This window comes from Passer domesticus, chromosome 13 (genome assembly GCF_036417665.1).
Source record: "Passer domesticus isolate bPasDom1 chromosome 13, bPasDom1.hap1, whole genome shotgun sequence".
Classification (NCBI taxonomy): Eukaryota; Metazoa; Chordata; class Aves; order Passeriformes; family Passeridae; genus Passer; species Passer domesticus.
This window is the reverse complement of record NC_087486.1, coordinates 1,670,837-1,696,402: the sequence shown is the minus strand read 5'-3', so window position 1 is coordinate 1,696,402 and position 25,566 is coordinate 1,670,837. Positions and strand designations below refer to the sequence as shown.

Sequence of the window (25,566 nt, the reverse complement as noted above, 5' to 3'; positions counted from 1 at the left end):
CAGGGGGCTCTGGGGATGTTCCCTTCCAAAAATGTGAATTTTCTCTTTTCTCTCCTTCCCCTGAGATACTCCCATTTTATTTTGGTTTCATTAACACCGCCTCGTTTCCCGTTGCACTGAGTGGCTTTTCCCAGCGGAGCTGTCCCGGAATGTCACCAGCAGCCACCTCTGGTCCCTGCTCATCCCGGTGACAGGGACAAGCTGTCCCAGGCGTGGCTGTCACCCAGGGCAGCACCTCTGGCGCTGCTGCCAGAGCTCGCTGAACATTTTCACACCTTCTCCGGGGCTCCTCCGGCTTCTTCCTCCGCGCTCTAATTAACTAATGAGACGTGATGAGGCTGTGACACCACAAGGAGTGACAGGGCCACCGCGTGTGGCATTTCCCTGACAGCATTTGGGAGGGGATGTGGTAACAAACACGAATGGGAGCACCTGGGAAATGAGAATCGCTCCGAAACACCCAAAATTCTTTAACCCCATGGGTTCTCCTGCATTCCCAAGTGGCTGGAAGGAGGGGTGGGAGAAAATCCTGCTTTTCTGGGAGTGTGTCCCCCCTCAAGGCAGTGAGACACAGCCTTTTAAAACCCTTTTTCTGGTGGGGGGATGTGGCTAAAACTCTCCTGGAATGTTCCAGGCTTGGAGCTAATAAAGCTCTTCCACATAAATTAAGTTACAGGCATCTCATGTTCATCCCTTTGGGTTTCAGCACTTTTTGTATGTGAAACTCAATCCAACGATGCAGAATAATAATAACAACAACAACAACAACAACAACAACAACAACAACAACAACAACAACAACAATAATAATAATAATAATAATAATAATAATAATAATAATAATAATAATAATAATGTTGTCTAATGAGCAGGAAATCGATCCCTGTCTCCTGGGCAGTCACTGAATATCAGTAATTTTTAAAAAAATCCGATTTTTTTTAATCAACACGTGATTGCTGTGTAACTGCAGCTGAAGGAGCAGGTTCAGGTTTGGAAAGACAAATCCTCTATTCCTCTCTCAGCCAAGCCTCTCGCCCTCGTTTGAGGGCACGGAAAAGGCAAGGGCTCGTTTCCCACATCCCACAGGAACGGCGGCTGCGGTTTGCAGGGATGGGCCGGGATGGTGCCCAGGAGGATGCTCGAGGCACCGACCTTTAGCCCCGAGAGCAGGAAATGTTAACGAGCTGTTAATTAGCCCCGAGCTTCTCTCACACCCACGCCCTGCCCTCCTGCACTCGCACGGGTTTGGGCCAGAGGGGGTTGGCAGCGTCTCGGCCACCAAAAAAAAAAAGTGACAGGGCAAAAATGGGTGGAATTTTTAGCTGCTGTGGCATCTCCTGATGGATTCCACAGGCAAGAGCCTTCCTGCCAAAAGAGAAATCACCAGAGGTCCGGTAGGATTTGCAGAGTGTCCAACAGAGACTTTCCTCAGCATCCCTTAGGCTGCTGTATCTTTCCAGGTGGAAATACAAGAAGATCAAGGGATTTCCAGCTGGAGGTGAATCCAGAGGGACAAGAGGGACGCAGCACAGAAGTGTTTGTGCCAGGTTTTAGGGCAGGTTTGGAAAGGATTTGAGAACGAAACAGCTCATGCATGGGAGTTTATCAAAACGGCAGCAAGATTTCAGAAGAAAATCTGAGGCCAGCAAAGGATCTGTAAGGAGGAGTTCAGGAGATGCAGGAAGAAAGGACTGAGAGAAGGCAGGACAGGGACATTTCCCCCAGATCTTCTGAGGTACCAAATAACTCCCAAAATAAGCGTTGTGCAGGCACAGAAGACAGAGATGGCTCTGAAGGTGCCAGGCTGGGCTTCCCTTGAGTGCCAATCCTTGCCCCTCAGTGCTCTGCCCCAGCACAGAGCACGCAGCTCATTCTTCTGTGGATAATGAGATAAAAATGGCAAAACCCAGCTGAGGGGTCAGGGAAGTCTGGGGGAGACTCCTGATGCTCTGGAGTCGCGTAGGAATTCATGAAATCCTTCCCAAAGCACTGGAGGAAGGAGGGGTTTTAACCTGATTCATATTGTAGGAATACTTTGGGATCAAGCCTGGCTTAAATCTCAGACAGGGGAAGAAAAAATCACGCTGCCATTAAACAATCAGCTGCAAGGAGCTGAGGGTGTCCCAGGGAGGATTAAACCCCACAACCAGCCCATAAATCCTGCAGATGCAGAATTTATAACCAGTGTGGCTTTATGCTCTTGTGTGGCCCCAGTGCCACGGTCAGAGCAGGTGCAGAAGAAAGAAAAAAAACCCAAACAAAACAGCAAAAGAAAACAAGCAGCCCATAACCAGAGCACAGAGGGAGTTTGGTTATGTAAGGATTTATTCTTCCTTCCTCAAAACCCATCTGCTGCTCAGGAGCTCATTTCTGTGTATTCATCCCGATTCCTGGACTGCATTCCAAGAGTCTCCACGGCCAAATGCGGAGTCTTTTTCATTTCCCTCCCTCTCCTGCAGTGTGACAGCAATTGTTGGCACTTGTGCTGCATCCCACACTTGTCCCCAGTGCTGTGGGGAGAAGAGACTCTTATGCCAGCTTTCCTCCCAGTTTTCCTGCCAGTTTCTTCCCAGTTTTCCCGCCTCTTTCCTCTCTCTTTCCTCCCAGCTTTCCTGTCTCTTTCCTGCCAATTTTCCTGCCTATTTCCTCCCAGTTTCCTCCCAGTTTTCCTACCTGTTTCCTGCCTATTTCCTGCCTGTTTCCCACCTGTTTCTTCCCAGTTTTCCTGATGGTTTTCCTGCCTATTTCCTCCAGTTTCCTCCCAGTTTTCCTGCCTTTTTCCTGCCTTTTTCCTGCCAGTTTTCCTGCCTATTTCCTCCCAGTTTTCCTCTCTGTTTCCTGTGTGTTTCCTGTGTGTTTCCCACCTGTTTTCGCCCAGTTTTCCTGACAGTTTTCCTGCCTATTTCCTCTCAGTTTCCTCCCTGTTTCCCTCTCTGTTTCCCGCCTGTTTCCCACCTGTTTTCTCCCAGTTTTCCTCCCAGTTTTCCTGCCTTTTTTCTTGACAGTTTTCCTGCCTATTTCCTCCCAGTTTCCCTCTCTGTTTCCTGCCTGTTTCCCACCTGTTTTCCACCTGTTTTCTCCCAGTTTTCTTCCTTTTTCCTCCAAGTTTCCTACCTGTTTCCTGCTCTTTTCCTGCCTCTTTCCCTCTGTGAGGAGCTGCCACTCCTGGCAGCCCACAGGAGCTCTGAGCAGCTTCCCTGGACCCCCCAGTTCACCCTGGCACCTCCTAACCCAGGACAAGGCAGGAGCAGGGAGCTGTCACCATCCCCTGGCACCCAGCAGAGCCACGTTCATGTCCCTGGCACTGGCACGTGGGGTTTCACCAGCTGGATGCTTGGAAAAGATGTTTTAGAAGGTTAAAGAAGGGGTTAAAGGGGTTAAAGAAGTGCCCCATCTTTAGCAGCTGGCTCTCCCTGCCCTCTCCATGCCCACAGGGATGCTCTCCCTGGAAATGCCCATCCCAGGTGGGGAGTGCCAGGGACACTCGGGTGACTGTGGGCAGTGCCAGCAGAGGTGGCAGCTCCAGGAGTGCCCCCTGCCTGATGCCACCTCAGCACGAGGAGGTTCAAATCCCTGCTGGGAACTATTTTTACATCTGGCCTCTCTATTCCCCATCCAGAGTCACTTCCCTGCTGCCCCTCTGCCCCTTCTCCCCTGTCCCAGGAGCAGGGTGAGCTCTCAGGGCAGGCCCAGAGCACTGCAGGAATCCCAGGCCTGTTCCAGGTGTTTTCCCCCAGGGCACAGATGGAGAGTTTATTCAAGCCCCTGCAGCCACACTTGGTGACTCCTGGCTCTCCCTCAGCCCCTGCTCCTCCTCCTCCATACATATTTATGAGCCCAATTATCACTGAACAAGCAGGTTGCAGTGCAAATAAATGATTTTTAATCTAAATTACCCAGTTTACACACTCCCCCCAGCTCTGCTCAGCAGAACAGCTGGTGTTTACCAACTCCTCATTACTGAGCCAGGCAACAGCAGGAGATGCTGCCCAGAGAGGAGCAGCCAGCTCTGAGATAAGCTGAGCTCTGGGTTTATCTCTGCCTCAGCCTCGCTGCTCCTCCACGCCAGGTCTCTCATCCAGCCCAGTTTGCACCACTGTGGGAATGATGAAAAAATGTCTGCTGATAACAGCAGTTATTGTTGGGTGCTGTATTTCTGCAGAAACAAGTCATTTCCACGAAAATCCAAACAAATCCAGCTCTCTGTCCATATCTGTATTTCCATTATCAGCATTTCCTTTCTCCCCATTCCACGGGAGGCTCACACCAGAGCTCAGATGATGCAAGGATTATTCCTGTCGTGGTATTTCCACTGTCCAAGAATGAACATATGGGAGAGAAATGCAGCTCCTCGTTACTCCAGGCCTTAAACGGCCCCCTGAGGCATCAAACAAACACAGGGACCCCAGTGCCAGGACTGGGGGTGCTGGTGCCTGGAAGGCCAAACTGGGGAAGGACTGGGGCACCAAATCCAAAGCAGGGGTGTCCCTGCAGCTTCTGGAAGTGCTGGGAGGAAGGAGCTGCTCTGAGCAGCACGTGCTGCTGCACGTGGCTCCCTCCAGGCCTATTTCCAGCCTCTCTGGCTGCAGGGAGGAAGGAAAACTCCTGGCCTGGGCATGGAACAGGCAGTCACATGTGGCTGGGGCAGGAGTCACACGCCAGGGCACCGCTGGTGTCAGAGGAGATTTGATCCACCCCTTCCCTTTCCCCTATTTCTGCCTGAGGGAGCAGGACGCTGGTGGTCGATGCTTTCTGCAGGATAATTCCTGTGTGCCCACATTCCTTCTCTTCCCAGAGCCTTCTCCTGGAGCAGCAGCACAGCCCTGGCCAGGCTCTGCAGCCCTCAGGGGCATCCCTCCTGCAGTGTCCCAGGAAGGAGGGACAGTGTCCCCATCCTGGGCAGGGGGAGGACAGGAGCTGCAGGAGCTGAGCCACCACCTGGTGACCTCCTCTGCCACAAAGTCCCCGGATTTCTCTGCCCACAAAACTGGTGCCTGGAGGGATGGAATATCCTCATCTTTCCTTGGTGCACATGAACAACAGCTTTAAATTTCACTGTATTGTGAATTTTAATTAGCCCTGGCCAGCCTGAGCTCTCCTGCATCACAGCATGTGGGAGCAGGCAGGGGAGGAACAGAGAAAATGATATTTTACAGGATGCTCCCAAGGAGGAAGACTTTTTCCCCATACAGGCACCACAAATTTGTTTTGCTGTGATTTAAGGACACATTTGGCTCCAAAGCAGCTCCAGAGTCCCTGGATCAGAACATCTCTGACTCCTGGGGCTGGGCTGGGTCAGGCCAGCTCAGACACTGAGCCTGTGTGCTTACACAAAGCCCTCAGGGCTTCCAGAGCCATCCCAGCTCCTCTCCACACCCTGATTTCCAGCTGTCCACCTTCCTCCTGCCACAAAGATGTGACTTTTCTCCACGTGTGAAAGGATCCAGAGCACGTTAAGGGGTCGGAATGGTCCTTTACAGACCATCTAGACCAAAAGAAAAAGGAGAACTGAGTGAAAAACTGCAGAAAGCATCCTGCCCTGGCATGGTGGGCACCGAGCAGCTGCAGAGATCAGGTGGGCAGGGAGGTTTTGGGGAGCCCTGAGCCGCCTGGGCTCCCCCCAGGATGGAGATCCCCCTGCCCCGGGCTGGCTGTGAGGCAGCAGCGCAGGAATGCTCGGGAAACAAGCAGTAAATAACCATTGCCCCTGTGACAAACCCCTGGAAGGGACTGCGAGGGGAAGCTGAATTCAGCTTTTGTAGAGAGCAGGGGGGAAATAAATATTGTGCATTTAACAACGCCAGGCAGGGCAGCAGGGGCAGGGAGCTGGAGGAGCTGGGAGAGGGGTCTGGCTGTGAAGCCCACATGGCCACTGGTTGCCAAAGCAATCAGCTGGGAACAGCTCTCCTTCTTCCCTGTGCCGGGCTCGGGTTTGCAGGGAAGCCGCTCCCGCTGTAAAAATGGGCATTTATTGCTCTCTGGTGGCTGAGAGCAGAGCTGAGCATCCTGCCCGTGCCCGGGAGAGCCGCTCGGGCTGGGAAATCCCTCCAAGGTCATCGAGCCCGACCATCGCCCCGGCAATAACCGTGTCCCCAAATGCCACTTCTGCATTTGGACACCTTCGGGATGGGGACTCCAGCAGCTCCCCGTTCTGTGCTCCTGCTCCAGGCTGGGCGGCAGGGCTGGGGTCAGGGTGGGCTCTGCCTCCCCCTGAGCAGTTTTTTCTGCCCCCCATAAGGCTGGACCACCCCCTTTATTGCTCCTCACTTCCCTAATTCTGTCCCTCACTGCCAAAAGCTTTTTTTTTACAGGAGAGGGGCTTGGCAGAGCTGCCCTCACAGACTCGTGGGGCAGACGAGGATAAAAACCAGGTGTAAATAAAGGAGCTGCCATTCCACACGTTTGGGCTGAGCTGCTGCAAGGTGTGGGGAGCTGGGGGGACGGGCACATGGCAGCACTCCCCATCCCCATCCCGGGCAGGGCACTCCTGAACCCCCCCGGAGCTCAGCCCTGCTGCACCCCCAGCTCCAGCACCACTGCTGGGCCTCGCCCTGCCCTGGCTGTGCCACCTCCGCTCTGGGCACAGCCCTGCTCCTGAAAAACATGGGCAGGGTCCCAAGTGCTTGGGAGGAGGAGCCCAAACCCTTCCAGCCCCTCAGGACGTGGTGCAGGAGTCTCCTGGAGGGCACACGGACCTTGCACGGCGCTGCTGGATGGCTCCACTGGTGTCCTCAGGGTGGCACAAGGGTCACACCACGTGGCCACCTTCGCTCAGCCACCGGGGCCGGGCGGTGGCACAGCCTGGAGTGCCCTCAGGTGCCCCTGGGGCTCTGGGGATGGCACCCAGCTTGGCACGGAGCAGGGCTTGCAGCTCCTGGTCTCCCAGCTCGGTGGCTGCGGCGAGGGCCAGCAGGAAGTAGGAGGCTGCATCCTGTTCATCCTGAGCAGAAAACACGGGACAAGAGTTAGGAAGGAGCTCACGGGGTAGGGGGGATCTGGAGCAGGGCCTGGGGGCCCAGGCAGGATCCAGGGACACCAATTTCACTGCAATGGAGCTGAGTGCCAGCACCATTCCCCCATTCAAAAGCAGAAGATGTGACCTCCACCCTCAGCTCTCCATCCAAGCCACAGCACCGTGGCAGGGCTCCTTTCTCACCTTCAGCTTGTGCAGGGCCAGGTTGCCCAGGTGCCAGTAGACCTTGCAGTAGTACAGGGCCTCTGCTGAGCTCTGCAGCACGGGGGGACGCATGGCCAGCGTCTTCAGGTAGCAATCCTCGGCCATCTCGTGCATGTGCAGCAGGTCATAGGCTGTGGCCAGGCGGTGGAAGGCAACCAGCTCCTGCAGCTGATCCCCTGGGAAAGAAAATATGGGATCAACCAGCTCCTGCAGCTGATCCCCTGGGAAAGAGAGAGGTGGGATCAACCAGCTCCTGCAGCTGATCCCCTGGGAAAGAGAGGGGTGGGATCAACCAGCTCCTGCAGCTGATCCCCTGGGAAAGAGAGGGGTGGGATCAACCAGCTCCTGCAGCTGATCCCCTGGGAAAGAGAGGGGTGGGATCAACCAGCTCCTGCAGCTGATCCCCTGGGAAAGAAAAATATGGGATCAACCAGCTCCTGCAGCTGATCCCCTGGGAAAGAGAGAGGTGGGATCAACCAGCTCCTGCAGCTGATCCCCTGGGAAAGAAAAATATGGGATCAACCAGCTCCTGCAGCTGATCCCCTGGCAAAGAGAGGGGTGGGATCAACCAGCTCCTGCAGCTGATCCCCTGGGAAAGAAAAATATGGGATCAACCAGCTCCTGCAGCTGATCCCCTGGGAAAGAGAGGGGTGGGATCAACCAGCTCCTGCAGCTGATCCCCTGGGAAAGAGAGGGGTGGGATCAACCAGCTCCTGCAGCTGATCGCCTGGCAAAGAGAGAGGTGGGATCAACCAGCTCCTGCCATGGATCCCCTGGGAAAGTTGCTGATCCAGCTCAATCCATCCCTGCGGAGCCACTCTGGGTGTATCTTCTCAGCAGCCTGGGGGCATGGGTACCTCTGAGAGAAAGCAGAGCCATGGGCAGGGTGGTTGATGGCACAGCTGGACAGGAGCATCATTCAGCCAGGGGATTTTTTTGGGTGCTGGAAGGGGCTGGTGTAAGATTGGTCACATCCCAGATATTTAAGTTGGCATTTTGCCCATCCAAACTATTTCTGGGAACGGGTGAAGTTTTTAGCAGAACCAGGGCAGAGAGGAAGTGCTGAGTCCTGTGCTTTCACCAGACTTCCTGTGCTCTGGGGTAACAAAAACCCTCGGCTGTCACACAGCTGAAAAAAAGGGGAAATGGCCTTAAAAAGCTGTCATGACTTTGGGTAAGAGCAGGTCCAGCAGTGTCAGGAAAGCAGGAGATCCCCTTTTCACACGGATCTTGTTCTCATCCACAAGATTCAGTGTCTCCCCCAAAAAATCACCCACTGCCCAGTAATTCCCAGTAACTTTTGGTGTAAATCACTCACCGACCCTGAGGCTGAGCCTGGCTGCCAGCGTGGCAAACTCCAGAGCCTTCTCGTAGCCCTGCAGGCTGATCTGCAGCTCTGCCAGCTTGTTGAACAGCCGCAGCTCTGTCTGGGTGGCCTTGAGTTTCCTGGCCAAGGGCACAGCTCCTCCCTGAGGAGAGAGAATGGCGAGTTCAGGGGGTTCCTGGAGGATCAGCACTGCCTGGGAGGGGTGGCAGAGCAGCAGGACAGGGACCGAGGCTGGGGATGGGCACTGCAGGTTTAGGTTTTAGTCCCTTCTTTCCCTTTGGAATGAGTTTTAAATCCCAGTGGCTCTCAAAGCCTGAGCCTCACATCCCTGCCCTTCCTTGGGTGCCTGGAATTCTGACTGGGTGTACCCGGGAGTGACCAGCTCACACTCAACACCACCAGGATTTGTAATGGAAGGAGCCCATTCCCAACCCCAAATGATCTCTGGGGTTTTTTCGCAAACCTGTGCTCCAAGCCTCCCACTCTGGCACCCTCACCCCATCCCTCTCCACCCTCCATCCTTGGGGCAAAGCCCCCCCAGCCCCACGCTGTGGGGACACAGGGACAGAAGTGCTCAGAGGGCTCCATACCCTGTAAAACTCCACTGCCCGGGCCCTGCTCCGGCTGCCGTTGAAGAAGGTGTCACCTGCTTTCTCATAGAGATCCATGGCCAAGGAGAAGTTGTCCCCTTTCAGAGCAGTCTGGATGGCTGCCTGCAAGGAAAAAGGGGCTGGAGTGGCACTTGGAAAGGCAGAGGCAGTGGTGTGATTAAATAAATCCCAGGTTTCAGGAGCTGCTCTTCTACTTAGCGGTTTAGCAGATAAAATAATGCTGGAGATGGAGAGGTGCCAGAAGTCTTCAACTCCAAGGACTTCCCTGGCACTTATCCCTTATTTATAGATATTTCAATGGGAACTGCCCACTTGGCACCTCCAGCTTCTTTTGGCACTCCCACATCACTTTCTGACTCAATGAATTCACTTCTTTTCACCCCAAAATCCTCTAACTCAGTGGATGGAAAGAAAGAGAGGAAATCCAGTGCCTGAGGGCAAGGCAAGAGCTCCTCCTTCCAGCAGCAGCTTCACAGTGCTCAGAAGTTTCCCTTCCAGGTTTCCCAGCCCCAAAAGGCTGTGAAGGGAATGCATGGCACAGCTCCAGCCACCTCCCCCATACCTGGAAGTACATTTCCACCAGCTCATCCTCCTGCAGAAGATAGTAGAGTTTTCCTGCCTGCAGCCAGGCCTCTGCTGCCTTCACAACCTCCTCGAGGTCGATGAAGATCCTCAGGCTCTGCTTGGTGCAGTCCAGGGATTGTCTCAAAGCCCTGTGATGGCAACAGGCAAAAAGCCACCTCAGAGGAGTCACAGAGCTGTGCCCAGGCCACCTCCCCATGGCACTGACCCCCTGCCCTCTCCTCCTGTAGTTACCAAAAGCTGGGGACAAAAGGAGGTGGTCAGCTCTGAGCAAGGTGTCCTGGTAGGATCATGGACATCTCCACGCTTTAATGCTCAGGTTTAATGGGCATTTGGCCACCTTAGGACGATTCAGGACACCAGTGGTCCCACTCAGGCTGCTCCTCACCGCTGTGGGATTAAGAGGGCTTCATCCAGGTCACCTCCAAACCCAATTTGCCTCCCTAAACTGATCCCAAAGTCACTCCCAGCTCCACATGGGAGCACAGGCAGGGAATGCTTGTACCTACATGTCCCAAACCCACACCTTTGCCTGGAGTTTGTCGCTTGTGAGATCTCTGGCTACATGTCCAGGCCCCTTTTGCAGCCCCTGGTCACTGGAGGACACAGAGCCAGGCAGTGGGATGAGCCAGAGGGCTGGACATGGACTCAGCTGTGGGGAAGGAAGAGCCAGCAGTGTCCAGGGCACTTTGTTTGCTTGGTGTCTGTCCTGGCAAGCAGGCCCCAGCTGTCCTGGGAGCCCGGGAATGGGGTGCTTTGTGATCCTAAATAGCACTGTTCACATGACAGGCATCTGCTCCCTAAATACCTTCCCCCTGCACTCACCGTGACCTGGCTGGGGAGGTGAACACCCAGCTGGGGACAGCCCTGCCCATCTGTCCTGCTGGGACTGGCAACTGGCTCTCCACTCTTTGATCTGATTGCCTTCAAGGTCTGTGGCCTGTCCCAGCCTCCTCCTCTCCTCTCCTCTCCTCTCCTCTCCTCTCCTCTCCTCTCCTCTCCTCTCCTCTCCTCTCCTCTCCTCTCCTCTCCTCTCCTCTCCTCTCCTCTCCTCTCCTCTCCTCTCCTCTCCTCTCCTCTCCTCTCCTCTCCTCTCCTCTCCTCTCCTCTCCTCTCCTCTCCTCTCCTCTCCTCTCCTCTCCTCTCCTCTCCTCTCCCAGGCAGTGTTAGGCAGGGATTAAAGGTGAGCTGATACTGAATTTTAAGCACCTCTTCTGTGTCTTTAGTCCCTCCCTGGGGACAATGTCACAGCAGATATAGGAAGGGCAGCCTCGGCAGCTGGAGCTGAAACCAGCCTTACTCAAAGAGCAGATAAGGAGCCTGTTCTTGCTGGGGAGTGGTGATTAATCATTGGGATAAGCTTCCAGAGGAAGCAATGAATTCCCTGTCACTCTGTTGAAGCCTGGATGTGTCCTGGAAAACTGTCTGGCCACACTCCAGCTCTGTCTGGGACAACACTTGCCCAGCTCTGGTTGACATTGAGCTGCTCCCTCTCAGAGCACAGTGACAGCTCATAAATCCCAGAACCTGAACCGTGGGGCAGATGGAGCCACCACCACAGCCCTTCCCACCCTGCTCCAGGGACACCCCAGGAAAGCCGCTGCACTCTGGCAGCATCCCACAGCCCAGGCACTCACTCAGGGGTGCCCAAAGCCTGGTAGAGCCGGCTGAGGGCCTGCCTGGCACTGGCCTCCAGCTCCCTGTCCTGCAGCTGCCGTGCCAGGGACGCCCAGTGCTCGTGGTAGGTGATGCAGGCTCGCAGGTCGGGGCACACGCTGCTGTAGAAATGGCACAGACGCTCCGTGACGTGCAGCTGACCTGTGTGGCACGGGGAAAGGGAGAAGGACAGCTCAGGGGACAGCGTTGGGGACATGGCATGGTCAAGCACTGCCCGGCTCCCTTCCATACTCACTCCTCAGGTTCTGCCACCTCAGGGCAAACCCCAGCGCCAGTTCATAGCACAGCTTGGCATCTCCCATCCTCTGCCTGTCCACCATGGCCTGTGCCAGCCACAGCAGCACCTGTGCCAGCTCCGTGTCCAGCTCCTGGTGGCCCTGGAGCTCGGCGTAGAGCCGCACCGACCACAGCAGGTACAGCTCGGCCAGCTGGGCGGCCCCGCACGACAGGCTCAGCTGGCCCAGGTTGGCCAGGGACACGGCCTGGTTCCTCCTGCTCCCCGCCTCCTTGGCCTTGTGCAGGGCCCTCAGGAAGTTCTCGGCGGCCTCCTGGACGCGGCCCTGGGCGCCGAGGGCCACGGCCAGCAGGTTGTGCAGGGCCCCGCGCGGCGTCTCGCAGGCCGCGCCGCGCAGCCAGCGCCGCAGCTGCCGCAGGACGGGCCCGGCCGGGCCCGGCCGCCGCTGCAGGAGGTACAGCCACGCCAGGGACAGCGAGGACTCAAAAGCCTCCTCCTCGCCCAGCAGCCTGCCCAGGGCTGCAGCCCTGGCTGCGTAAGGGACAGCCCCGTCCAGCAGCCCGTGCTGGAGGTACGTCCTGGACAGGATGGCGCAGAGCGTCCGCTGCATGGGCACGGCCCTGCTCTCGCAGCAGAACTGCAGCGCTTGCCTGAGGTACAGGCAAGCCAGGGCTGGGATGCTGCTCCTGCCCAGCTGCTGCTTCCCCCCCAGGAGTTTGGAAGCATTTTGGAGGATGAAGCCAGCTCGCCAGATGGGGGTCGGCGTCCCCTTGGCGCTGCTGGGAACGAAGGACCTGACGGAGGCCAGCGCGATGTTCGGCAGGCACTTCTTGTCATAGAGGTAGCCCAAGGTGGCAGCGGCATCCAGGGGCCCAGCACGGGTGCCCGGGCTGAGCCAGGTGGTGCTGAGACACTGGAGGTGCTCCAGAAAGGGCAGCACCTCCTCGGTCCTGCCCAGCTGCAGGAAGAGCTTGACGATGAGGAAGCAGATGCGGGCCTCCAGCGGAGCGTTGCCCACGGCGATGGATTCCCTCAGGATGTAGGTGAGGAGCTCCAGCTCGTTCTCCGAGCTGAAGGAGCGGCCAGGCAGGCACACCAGCAGGGTCACCGTCTTCCCCAGCAGGGAGGAGAACTTGTGCTTCATGTTCTGCTTCAGGTAGATGGAGGCGAGGCTCCCGTGCAGCGCTGCCAGCAGGGGCAGGTCCCCAAAGCCCCTGTCCAGGACACTCATGGCCTCCTCAAAGTACACCCGGGCCTGGGAGAACTTGACCTTTTTGATGCAGAGCTTCCCCAAGAGGAAACAGAGCCTGACGTGAGCCCAAACGGAACGAGTCCTCTTGGCCCAGTTCCGGGAAGTCTCGAGGTACAGGACCAGTTCATCCTCATCAGAGAAACCATAAAAAGTGGAGTGGAGAAAGGAAAAGCTGAGATCATAAAAGCTTTGGAAGCTGGGCACGAAACTGTCTTGGTTGAGGAAGGTCAATATGGGGTCAAAGACATCAGCATCCTCCATGTGGCCAGCGTTGAGGTCGATGAAGAATTTGGGATAATCCAAGTCATCCAGCTTCTCCAGGAGAACATCTTCCAGTGTGGCAGGGGCTGTTTCACTGCCTGGGCTGGACAGCTCGGAGGTGCTGCTGGTTGCCCAGTCATTGATCTCCTCCCAAGACTGGAGCACCTGCATTTCTGTACTGCCATGGAGAGCAACCTCTGGAAGGGAAAGGGAAATCACAGTGGGATCAGGAAGAAATCCTTCCCTGTGGCTGCCCCACCCCTGGAAGTGTCCAAGGCCAGGTTGGGCAGGGCTTGGAGAAACCTGGGACAGTGGAAGGTGTCCCTGACCATGGCAGAGGGTGGGCTGGATGACCTTTAATGTTCCTCCCTACCCAAACCATTCTCTGATGTTTCCTCCTGCACAAATTCACCCTCAGAAGCCATCACCAAAGCCTCCCCTCTGTCGCCTCCTCGTACTCACCTGGTGGCACTTGTGGGAACATGGCTGTGGGTTCAAACCCAGCTGTACAGAGAGACAAACAGAAAACAAAACCCCAAATCCTTGGTCAGTGTCAATGTGCAGAAACCAGCTGAAGTCCCAGAGCCACCCAACCAGAACAGAGATAGTGAGAGCCCCCAGAAACCCCAACCCTGGTGCTGCAGGCCAGGCTCAGTGGAGAGCAGGGTCTGCCAGGGTGAATCCCAGCTCAGGAGCTGCCCTGGCAGCAGAGAATGTCCCCACAGAGTCCAGCATGGCAGGGTCACCTCCTGGGGACACCTCGGCCTCCATCACCAGGCTGAGCACGGGTTTGTGCTGCCTCCACCCCAGAAGTTGCCTCCACTGCACCCCCATGACCTTGGGGCTCTCCAGGCCTGCCCAGCTCTCCCTGGGGGTGCAGGGGCTGGGATGTGAGGGGAGGGGACACTCACCCAGCCTGTACACAGAGGTGATGTCAGTGTGTGCCAGCTCCCCCAGGAGGGTGGCAAAGTGCTGCTCGTCACCATTGCAGGGGATGTGCAGCACCGGGGACTTCTCCTCTTCGCTCAGAAAAACAAAGCCCTTTCCCCTGGGGTGGGGCAGGAGAGAAGAGTCAGCGTGTCCCCAGCCCCTGACACTGCAGCTGGCCTCTGGGGTGGGATGGGATGGGATGGGATGGGATGGGATGGGATGGGATGGGATGGGATGGGATGGGATGGGATGGGATGGGATGGGATGGGATGGGATGGGATGGGATGAGAAGTTTCCCCATGCCTTCTCTTCCTCCCACCACAGAAGTTGTGTTGCAGATGAACACAGGATTCTGGACACCTTCCCCATCCACATTCTCCATGAAGGAACAGAAAGGTGCCAGAGGAAGGGACGCCAAAGCTTCTGCTCACACCTCAAACCCACCCTCTGTAAAGGTCCTGCAAAGGGAGTCACCTGCCCTGGGCTCTCACACAGCCTTGAGGTGGGATTTGGAGCCTCCCCTCCCTTTTCTCCATAATTTAATTTAAATAAACTCACAGAGGTTCGCAAGCCTCGGGATTTACGTGTTGGGTGGGAACGAAGCCAATGCTCCTGGTGCTGAGGGATTTGCCCACAAACCAGGGCAGCCCAGGGATGAAGAACCCAATGATTTCTATGGGATCTCCTTTGGAGAAGCTCAGCTCATCCCACGCTGCTCCTCTGTGGTCCTTGGTGGCGATGCACCTGCCTCTGACTGGGAAACCAAGGCAAAAAAGGGAATTTCAGTGGGATCCCTGCTAAAACCTCCTCCCTGGAAAAGACCTGGGCAGGGAGAGGGCTGGAGAGGGCTGCCCCTCTCTCCCGTAAGATTTATTGTGATCTTGGGCTCAGCTCTCTGCCTTTTCTCCTTGAGAAGTGGGTTATAATACAAAATAAAAGAGGGATGGATAAACTCCACCCCTCTGTGAGCTGCAGCCTGGGAGGTGACTGGAAATATGAATTTTTACAGACACTGCCCTATGTCAACTCTGCCAGGAGTGAAACCTTGGACAGTGCAAACGTCCATCCCTACATGACAAAGTCACACCTGCAGGGACCTCCTGTGCCCAGCTTGCTCTAAACTGGACTGGACTGGGTTAAGGGCTGGGTGGTGGACACAGGTTTCATGTGAGCACAAGGTGGGAACCTCATGATTTGAAACCTCACTCTCAAAGAATGAAAAGAAACATAAAATTGAAGTAGGACAGGGAAAAGCCAGTGGCAGGAGGGTGTCACCAGCAGCTCTCTCTGCTCCTCAGAACGTGCTTTGCAAGTTCTGATCTGCATTCCAGAGAGTCCAGAGGTGCAGCATTCCCTCAGAGCCCCTGTAGGGGGGTCAGGCCCAGAAGAACAGATGGATTTGTGGCCATTTGTGGGCAAACCCAGGTTTTGTGCCCAGCCCTGGGACAGTGCCTTGCACAGGTGTCACTCACCAATGGCCCGAGAGCTCGTCCCGCTGATCTCCTGGGAGAGGCCAAAGCTCACAGAATAATTCCTCAGGAACCACCTGCAAGGCAAAAGGGACCCTCAGTGAGCACTCCTGACCTCAGGGATGGTGTCACACCACAGGGGAAGAGCACGATAAATTTGCCATCTTTCTCCAAGTAAAAGGCTCAGCCAGGTGACAAACATTAAGTTCCACTTTGGCTGGCATTGCCTGATTTTTTTTTTCTGCCACTTCTTCATCTGTTAATCAGAGATAACCTCATGTATGACCTCAATCAATATCTTACAAAAACCACATCTGAAGTAGGAGCATGTCCTTGCTGTGTCCCAATGCACCTGCACTGATTCCAGCCTTTATGCCTAACGTGGATCCTCCTGGAAATATCCTCATGGAATTGTGAGGCTCTTGCCCTTTGCCAAAGACAAGAGGAGTTTCCCAGCCAGCCTTGGTACCAGTCATGCATCAGGATCAGGAAAGAATCCTGCTCTGAGCCCTTTCATTCACCACTTACTGGTAAAAGGGGTGAGGTATGGGCTCCAGAGCAGTCCCGGGCACCACGCCTCGCTGCCCTGTCAGCAGGGACATCCCTTCCCATTTGGAATCCTGTCCAACACTCTTCACGTGGATCAGCTCGTTCCTGCAGAGCTGCAGACCCTCCTCTCCCTCCTGCTCCAGCTTGCAGACGCCAGGCACTGCCCTGCAGAAAAAGTTCCCTGCAGAGAGAGTCAGAGGTGGGATCAGTGCACCAGGGGCTGCAGCCCAGCCCTGCCGCAGGATTTTCAGGAATTCCCCCGTGTGCATTCCCATCACACCTTCCTGGAGGAGCAGATCCATGTAGATGGTGGCCAGGTGCTCCTCATCCACGGTGACCCTGATCTCTGTGTCCTCCACCAGGGCACAGTCCAGCCAGAACTCCTGGGCAAAGAGCAGCTGCTCCAGGCAGGTCCCCACGTACCCTGAGGAGCCAAGAGGGGCAGCAGCATCAGCACCTCCTTCCCTGGGCAGCAGGAGGGGTCTTGGGGATTTCCAAATGCCAGGCAAAAGCTTCTAATTTTGTCTCCAAAATTTCCCAAAAAGAATCCTCCTGATTCTCACTGATGCAAACAGACATTTCATTAACAACAGAGTGCAAAGTTTTCTAATTCATTTCTCACTGTCCGGCCTGAACATTGCAGTTCTGTAGTGTCAGGCCATGCCTTCTCCAAAAACCCTTCTCACACTGCCTGCTCAGACCTTGGAAACATTACCTAAGGTCAGATAGGTGGAAAACTTCCAGACTTCCTCCAGGGTTTTGAAGGTGAGGAGGAAGCGATCCTCGTGTGCCTGCGTGCAGACCAGCCTGGCTGACAGCTCCTGCACAGGGGACAAAGCAGCATCAAGGGACACTCCTGGAGCCTTGAAATCCAGCAGGGAAGGAGAGTGCAGTCCAGGCATCCTCTCTGTAGCTGGGATTTGTTTGTATAAAACCCAGCCTGAGAGCTCTGTGTCTGTCCAGAGCTGTCCCCTCCAGCAGGGACGTGGATTTGGTGATCCCAGCCCTGGGAATTCCTGGCTGTTTAGGCTCAGATCCCCCAAAACAACACAAGGCCCAGCTTTGCCTCTCACCTACCATCAGTTCATCTTCCCCATCATTCCAGTCCCCTCCAGAGTCCCCTGCAGTGGCCTTGGAGGAACTCCTCAGCTGGGATTGGCACCCCAGCACACCTCCCAGCATTCCAGGAGCACGGCAGCATGCCAGCTCGGGGTTTGTACCTTGAACAGGGCACAGACACCTCTGTCATCGCTCTCCAGAGCCCACAGCTTCTTCCTGGCAGCCTCCTGGAGCCGGGCGTTGCGGCAGCGGCAGGAGCGGCTCTCCACGGAGAAGGAGAGCGAGAGCTCTTGGAAGGGAGAAGAGCAGGATGAAAGGGGAGGAGGAGCTCCGTGGCACCCAGAGCCACCCCTGCCACCCTGCCAGGGCCACCAGAGCCCCCAGCCTGGCTGTGGTGCTCACACAACACGAGCACAGCCCGTGCTCATCCTTCAGGCACCAGGTGAGACCCGAGGCACCGCGGGGAGCCAGGAAATCTGTGGGATGCTCCAGGAGCTCCTTACCTGGGGGAAAGCTGTCCCTGGGAGCCAGCAGCACCACCGAGGGCTCCGGGGGGCTGTGTCCTGCCTCGGGAGCGGGGCTGCTCTGCTCTGCCAGCCCAGCCTTACCTGGAGAGGAGAGAACAGCAGAGCTGCTGGGAGTGCTGTGGCAGAGCTCTTGGATGCCCTGCCTCAGCTGAGAGTCCTGGGAGCACAGCCCTGCACGTCTGGCTGGGACTGTGGGACTCTGGAACCACCCTGGAGTCATGCTCAAGGTTGGGCAGATCCATGGGAGTGATGGGGTCTAATTCCATCATTCTCCTGATGTTGGTTTTTTTTGTTTTTGTTTTTGTTTTTTTTTCCAGGGCTGGAGTGGCTCTGGAGTGAGGGGATTTCCCTCCTTTCTCCTGGCAAGACCCTCAGATGGGCAGATCTGCTAAATGAGTGAATCACCAACATAGATTTTTTTGGAGGAGGCCTCAACTCCCCAGCACAGGAGAGCCAAGACCTTGCAAACGTCTTTGTTCAAAAATTTGAAAATCAAAATGAGATTGTCTCCCCTGCCTGCTCTGCTGGGTATCCAAAATCCAAGCAGCATTCTCCCTGCTCCACACACCATCAGCTATTGCCATAAAGGATTCAGGGCCTGCAACCTGAGCTGCTAATTATGTTAATGAAAGCTGAGGCACACACAACTCCAGCCCTGCTCTTCCACAGCTGCACTGGCAGTGGAGGGATAACCAGATTAAACCCCAATTTTTGTCATTAATCAGACAGGATTTGTAACATCAACATGTACCTGGGGATGTGGAATGTGCAGCAGCTTTTTAAAGTCACTTCTTTGACCAGAACTCTGTTCTACAGCTCTTTTCACTGAGCTACCTTTCCAGTCACTCAAATAAATTGGTATTTGCATGCAGAAATAGAATTCTTATTTCGAGAAATAGAATTCTCATGTAGAGCTAGCAAGTAGAAAAGAACAGCCCAAGGCTGGACAGGCCATGAATAAGTTTTGCTTTGAAAGAAAAGAGTCTACATTGAACAAAGTCTTTACGTTTCATGTGCCAGCTCCATGCCCCCCACATGAGGAAACAGAGAAGGGGAAGTGAAGGGAGGCAGAACCAAATCTGAGCTGGCTCTGGCCATTGCTGCACTCACCGCTGCCCTCCTCGCCTCTCTGTGCCCAGCAGAGCCTGGCAGGGCCTGGGGGTGGGCATCAGTGCCATGACCTGGGGATGGGGGTGGGCACCAGTGCCATGCCCTGGGGTTGTGTCCCTGATACCATTCCCTGTGGATGGGTACCTGGTGCCATTCCCTGTGGTTGGGTAACTGATGCCATGCCCTGGGTATGTGTCCCTGATGCCATTCCCTCAGGATGGAGATGGGTCCCTGGTGCCATTCATGGGGATGTGTCCCTGATGCCATTCCCTGTTGTTGGGTACCTGGTGCCATGTCCTGGGGCCGTGTCCCCGCTGCCATTCCCTGTGGATGTTTTCCTGGTGCCATTCCCCGGGGACGTGTCCCTGGTGCCATTCCTTGTGGACATGTCCCTGGTGCCATTCCCTGTGGATGTGTCCCCACTGCCATTCCCTGTGGATGGGTACCTGGTGCCATGTCCTGGGGCCGTGTCCCCGCTGCCATTCCCTGTTGTTGGGTACCTGGTGCCATGTCCTGGGGCCGTGTCCCCGGTGCCGTGCTCGTGTCCCTCCACCATTGTCCCCGGCGGTGCAGGCGGTCCCCAGGGGGCAGGAGCTCGGGGCAGGGGGGCCAGCAGGACTCACACTCCTCACCTGGGGAACACGGAGCGGGGGCAGAGGGGTCTGGATCCCTGGCAAGACTCTCCCAGCCTGAGAGGTGTCCCTGGGACGTGGCAGGTGGGACACTGCTCGTGCCACCTGTGCCAGCAGCAGGGCAGAGCCTGTCCATGGCTCCCCGGAGCCAGGGCTCACTCTGCTTGCTCTCAGTGTTTATTTTCATTTGAGCCAGCCTCAGAAAGGGAACTGGGAGCTTTTTTTTTTTTTTTTTCAAGAGACCAATTGAAAGTGCAGCTGGGGAGCTGTTCCCAGCCGTGCCAGTGACTCACTGACCTCCTCAGTGCCAAAATATTTTGTGTCAGTGGGCAGGAAAGAGCTCCAGCCCCAGCCAGGGCAGGTCCCAGCACTCGGGGCTGCACTCCTGGCTCCAGGGCTGGGTGCTCAGGGCACCTCCTGGCCCTGGCCATGCTGGGCCACACGTGGCCACAGTGGCTGGCCCTGTGCCACGTCCCTCCTCCAGCTCACTGGGACACACTGGAACGGGAATGGTGCCTTGGGGGATGCCAGCAGCACAGGGGCTGTGCTTGGAGGGCTCCTGGGCAGGGAGGGGAAACGCCAACAGCATGGGAACAAACCAACCCCCGAGTCATCCTGTGCCCTCCCCGGCCAAAATGCCCTGCCTCACTCCCTACACACCCCAATCAAGAGGAGAGAGCACCAGGAGCCATCCCAGAGGAAAGAAAAGTGCTCAGTGCCCAGTGCCAGGGTGTCCCCAAGGGTCCCATCCCATGGCAGGAGTTCTGCAGCCCCACGGGCACCTTACCTGTGCATCCCAGCGCCAGGTCCGGGTGCCAGGGGGTCCCCAGGCAGCAGCCCATGTGTGCAGGGACACCAGCAGAGGGCTGGCAGAGGGCTGGCACAGGCAGGGCTGCTCGCTGCCCGCCCGGCACCGCGGCTGGGCACGGCCACAATGCACAATGTCCCCTTTGAGCGGGCACTGCCACGGCGGGGGCGGCGGGCACGGGCACGGGAAGGGCTGGGGATGGAGCCACTGCAGCACTCAGGTTTGGAAAGGCCTTTAAGGGCATCAGGTCTGGTCACATACCCAATGCTGCCAAGGCCAGCACTAAAACATGTCCCTAAGTGCCACACATGTGTTTTATAAATGGGGACTCCGCCGTGTCCTGGACGGGCAGTGCCAGTGCTTGCCAAGCCTTTCCATGGAGAGATTTCCCCTGATATCCAACCCAAACCCTCCCTGGGGCAATTTGGGATGGTTTTCTCTGCTCCTGTCCCTGTTCCCTGGAGCACAGCCCAACCCCCCTGGTGTCCCCTCCTGTCAGGAGCTGTGCAGAGCCACCAGGTCCCTCCTGAGCCTCCTTTTCTGCGCTCTGCCTCGGGGAGGGCAGTGCCCATCCCACACGGCACATTCCTGCCATTCCTCCTCGGCATCCCTCGCTGTGCCAAGCCTGCCCCAGCACTCCCAGCTGCTCCCTCCAAGCTGATCTCGCCCGGCTGCAGAGGCAGAGCTGCTCCTCACCTGCGGGGATGTCCAGCTGGGGCCCACCCAGCGTCCTCCATGCGGGGCTGGCCGGGATCCTGCACCTCCTTCCTGCCCGCTGCTGCTCCCGCATCACTGCGGGGGCAGCTGGCAGCACCACGGGCATCTCTGCCAGCTACAGCCAGGTGAGCTCTGCAGCTCTGCTCCGCGGGCAGCACTGCCCAAATGCCAGCTCCAACAGCAGCGGGGAGGGGCTGGCTGCCCTGCAGGATCCCTTGGGCATCCCAGGATGAAGGTGAGCCTCATTCCCTCCTCACTCAGGTCCTCAGAGCTTCCCCACCCTCAGGGTTGGGGTTTGGGGTGGCTGGGAGGGCTCACTGTGCTGTGGGGGGTCTGCAGAGCATCTCTGGGCAACAGCGGCACAGCCCCTGCAAAATAAAACCCACAAGGGTTTAGGGAGAGAGCTTGCAGGCTGGGAGGGGTTTCAGGGATGGGTTTTACTCCAGCAACCAGGCAGTGCCACCACTGCAGGATTTGTGTGCTGGGGCTGCTCCAGGAGCATTGCTGGCTGTCCCAGACTGCATCCCAAGCCATGGCAGTGCCTTGGACTCCTCCAGAGCAGGGAATAATTAATCCAGGGAGTGATTAAGGCCAGGCTGGAAGAGGCTTTGAGCACACTGGTGCAGTGGAAGGTGTTCCTGCCCATGAACAGAGGTAAATTTTAAAGTCCTGTTTAACCCAGAGCTGGTGATGTCTGTGATTCCATGACCCAGAGAGGGAATTTCTCACCAGACAGATTCCCATGCCTGGCACAGCTGCAGTGCCCCTAAAGCAAAGCCTGAGGAGTGCCCGGCTGTGGGAGTGGCAGGATGGAACCCACCTGGCATGGGGCTGGCTGGCAGCTTCCACACCAAAGGAAAGCCAGACCAAACCTCTGCAGGGAGGGCTGCACTGGGAGCAGCTCAGGGCACACTGTCAGAGCAGGAGTGGGGATTCCTGATCCAGATCCCCAAATGCCAGGAGTGCTTGGACAAGGGAGCATCCCCTCCATCCTCCTCCTGAGCCCCAGGGCTGTGCACCCAGGGCTGCAGGAAGGGGAGTAGCCAGGTCCTTGTTCACCAACCCTGGGAATTTCCACAGCTAAAACCTCCCCAGCCGACCCAGGGCTGCTCTGAAGGTGCAGAGTCAGGGGGGAATGCAGCCTGGCTGTGCTCAGGGCACACCGATGGAATTTTGTGATGGATTCAGGCACACCTTTACACAAGAGGTGTTGCTGCTCCAGGCCCGTGCTGTCCAGGTGCTCAGAGCTCGAGCAGGGCAGTGTTTTTAAACAAAGCTTTTTGCTCTCCTCAGAAGATTCTTGGTTTCAGCAGCTCCTGCTCATCAGCTAGCATCAATTTCTTCTACACGGGGGAATTATTTTTTTTTTTAATCAACAAAATGGGGCTTTTAAATTTTTTTAAACACAAATGTCTTCCTTTGTGGTTGTGAAATGTCTTTTTGTTTTTAAGTCTACCTTGACAACTTAGCAACCAAACCCATCCCTGTACAAGCAAAGGTGTCACCTCCTGTTTGGCCTGAGCTGGAATTTGCCTTTTGGCCAGCAAGCTGAAAACCTCTCACTCCACTTCCTACCCCTCTGCTTCCCAAGAAATCCTGGCTGTCCCCTGGAGAGCCCCCCCTGCTGCTGCTGCTGCAGCCTGGCCTCCCTGGAAAAGCCAGGGATAGGTTTGGAATATCTGCTGGGATCTCAGCCTGTTCTAGAGGGGGTTCTCTGCCTGTGCCCGCTCTCCAGGGGCTCTGCTCCCTCTGCAACCCCGGTGCCAGCCACGCTGCCCTGCCCTGGGCACGGAACGGGGTGAGAGAGAGGGGCAGTGCGGGCACCCTCGGCTGGGGGACAGAGCTCTGGGGGCTGCCACCCAGCCCCAAACCCCCTTTCCCAAGCCCATTTCTCCGGTCAGTTCCCAAACTCCATCCCCGAGCCCCTGACCCAGGGGCAAAGTCCCAAACTCCGCACCCAGCCTGGAATTCCAGAGGCGCTGGATCGCTCCAGGCACCTTCACCAGCACCCGGCTGGGACAAAGGGCAGGGGACAGCCCCGGGGACACAGAGCGGCTCTACTGACCTGCTGCCAGCTCCGCTTCCCTCCGGGAGAGCTCCGGCATGAAATCCCAGCCCCTCGGAGCCCCGCACGCGATTCCAGCCCTCGGAGCCGCCGGGATGGAGCTGCCGGGGCTGCGGACGTGTTTGCGAGCGTGCCCGGCGCTGCCACTCCCTCACACGAGGGAAGGAATTCCTTCCAAGGGCTCCTTATCATCCTGGGAACCTCCGCTTCCCAGCAGAGGTCAATGAGTTACCCAGGGCTGGGTTAGAAACGCGGCACCGCCGGCTCCCGGAATTGCCGGGCGCCTCCTTGGCCCAGCTCGGCACGAATCGGTGCCAGGGAGGCTCTCATGGGCACCGTGTGCCCGCTCCTGGCAGGAGCAGCCTCTCCCGGCCTCACCTGTGTCCTGCTGGCAGAATCCCGGCAGCAGAATCCCGGGAGAGGCATTCCCTGGGGAATCCCAGCTCCGACCCCCCTTCCTCCCCGGCAAAACGCAAATACAGGCGCACGGAACAGGGGATCTGTGGGCACAGCAGGATTTGTGCTAAAGTCCGCCGCAGAGGGAGTCACACGGAGGTTTTTTCCTCTTGGAAACGATGAAATGGTTAACGCCGAGCTTTCCCGGCGTTTCTGCTCCTTCTGAAGTCGGCCATCCCTTGGCAGGTTCAAAAACGGAGCCTCGTGGCTTTTCAGCTCGTTATTTCACACTGAACCTGAAAGCAGAGGAAGTCAGCCCAGACCCGGCTTCGCTGGAGGAAAAAGCAAACAAAAAAGATGAAAGGTTTTGTTTGAGGCCAAAGAAACTCTTGGTTGATGGTTTGATCCTCTGGTAGGGGTGGGGGCACCCACTTTGGTGCGAGATGGAGCAGAGCTTTCCTTCCCTGCCGCTGGAATCGCAGTGGGGGAGGGCTGGGAGCTGGCAGGAGCACAGGGGACAATTCCTCGGGGACATTTCCTCATTCCAGAGCTCTGCTTTTGCTGTCACCCTGTGCAAACGGGCACAGAGCAGCGATAAGCACCCGCCCTCTCCAGGTTTTCCAAGAATCCAGGATGCCTGGGGCTGCTCACCTGGAGAACCGGCCTCGTGTACCTCCATCCCCAGGGCTGGCTGGCCTTGGGACAGCATTTTCCCAGGTTTTTTGGCAGTGGGGCACTGGGGAAGGGGGGGTTCATGCGTGGCTGAGGGCACACGGAAATCTCAAGGCTTTCACTGCCAAACTGGTGTGGCCAGTCTCTGAGTGCAGCCAGGCTGGCCTGGCTCTCAGATCTTTCTCCTCACTGATGGAGAGAAAATTCCTCCTCGGGAATTTTCTTCCACCTCCAAGCCCTTTCCGACTTCTCTCAACACGAGGCAATGCAGAGCTGCTGCTGCTGCCCTGGGAATTCTGCTCCATCCCACAGCTAAAGGGTTAAGAGGGCTCTGGGGCTGAACTGAGCTGAACTCAGCGCTTCAATGTTCAGAAATGCTGAGTCCTGCTCCTCTTGCATTGTTTTCAGCCAGGGGAGGAAATGAACCCTCCTGGAAAACTGCAAAACTGGAAAATGGGAAAGCTGGCTCTGTGTGTGTGTGCTGGATGGATCCGTGTGGGTCTGGAGCCCTTGCCACAGCAGGAGCTGTGGTTTGAGGTCTCCTCCCTGGCATTGGGTGTGAATCCCAGGAACCCTCCCTGCTCCTGCCTGTCACCATCAGTGCCACCAGCCAGGGCAGCCTCCAGAGTGTCCCCACACAGAGCCAGGGCAGTGAGAGCATGGATGAGGCATGGCAAGGAGGAAGGGAGGACCAGAGGCAGAGTGCTGGCACTGCCCAGGGATGGGCACAGTCCTGAGGCTGCCAGAGCTCCAGGAGGGTTTGGACAGCAGGGATCCCGGGGTGGGATTTTGGGGCTGTGCAGGGTGAGGAGCTGCACTGCTGATCCTGTGGCTCCTTGCAGTTCGGGATATTCCCATATCCCTGCATTTCAGGGTGGGAGGGGCACTCACCCTGCCCAGGAAGGGCAGAGCTGCTGGCACCAGAAGCACCATCCCATCATCCCTAAGGAGCTTGTCCTGAACTTCGCAATAGGAATGTCTGTCCCTGCCTTCCCTCTGTGCCCAGTGTCCCCTCAGGGACATCGTGCCGTGTTTTGGGCTCGGTGTGGCCCCCTGCAGCCCCCGGGAGAGCTCAGGGACTCAGCAGCGCCGGCTGCAGCCCGGCCCTTCCTGCCGGGCGTTAATTGTCAGAGCCATTAGATGGCAGCAGGAACCGCTGCACCGCATCCCAGCCCGGAAAAACGCGATTGCAGCCCGGCTGTCCCCAGCCCTGCCCGGCTGTCCCCAGCCCCGCTGTCCCCAGCCCCAGCAGCTCCACAGGCTGGCAAAAACCCCCAAGCCCTGTGGGGCTGCGGAATTGGGATCGCCAGGAAAAACGAGGCACAGCTCCAAAATCGGGGAGCAGCACCCTGAGCAGCAGCAGGGACACAGAGCCAGGTCTGGAGGACATCTCCAAAGAAAAGAACCCTCTGGAGCCCTTCTCCAGGGATTTTGGGAGCTCCCAGTGACTCACTGGTCAGCGAGGCCGCTGCAGGGATTTTATGGTTCCTGAGTTAAAGACAGCCCAGGT

General features: G+C 56.8%; 1 protein-coding gene and 1 long non-coding RNA gene across 7 annotated transcripts; one reads left to right on the top strand and one right to left on the bottom strand.

Moving 5' to 3' along the window:
• Nucleotides 1-3,860: 3,860 nt before the first annotated feature.
• On the bottom strand, nucleotides 3,861-23,879 carry SH3TC2 (SH3 domain and tetratricopeptide repeats 2). Of its 6 annotated transcripts, XM_064387707.1 has the most exons (20): nucleotides 23,817-23,879; nucleotides 22,989-23,716; nucleotides 20,903-21,291; nucleotides 19,213-19,398; nucleotides 17,633-17,737; nucleotides 17,291-17,418; nucleotides 16,786-16,891; nucleotides 16,351-16,494; nucleotides 16,050-16,251; nucleotides 15,525-15,598; nucleotides 14,611-14,806; nucleotides 14,034-14,170; nucleotides 13,585-13,626; nucleotides 11,610-13,319; nucleotides 11,335-11,515; nucleotides 9,678-9,828; nucleotides 9,095-9,217; nucleotides 8,496-8,646; nucleotides 7,157-7,353; nucleotides 3,861-6,940 (listed from the first exon to the last, which is right to left on the bottom strand). In XM_064387707.1, exons 3-20 carry the CDS (start codon nucleotides 21,027-21,029, stop codon nucleotides 6,749-6,751), a joined length of 4,152 nt encoding a protein of 1,383 aa, XP_064243777.1. In that variant the 5' UTR covers nucleotides 21,030-21,291; nucleotides 22,989-23,716; nucleotides 23,817-23,879; the 3' UTR covers nucleotides 3,861-6,748. The 6 variants fall into 6 exon arrangements, with proteins under 6 accessions (XP_064243777.1, XP_064243778.1, XP_064243776.1 ...); XM_064387708.1 differs by lacking the exons at nucleotides 20,903-21,291; nucleotides 22,989-23,716; nucleotides 23,817-23,879 and adding an exon at nucleotides 20,186-20,279; XM_064387706.1 differs by lacking the exons at nucleotides 20,903-21,291; nucleotides 22,989-23,716; nucleotides 23,817-23,879 and having other exon boundaries at nucleotides 19,267-19,795.
• LOC135280017 (uncharacterized) lies at nucleotides 12,504-18,745 on the top strand. The gene is made up of 4 exons (XR_010347116.1): nucleotides 12,504-12,765; nucleotides 12,893-13,403; nucleotides 14,377-17,571; nucleotides 17,974-18,745. It is a non-coding gene; the product is annotated as an uncharacterized LOC135280017 (long non-coding RNA).
• Nucleotides 23,880-25,566: the final 1,687 nt, after the last annotated feature.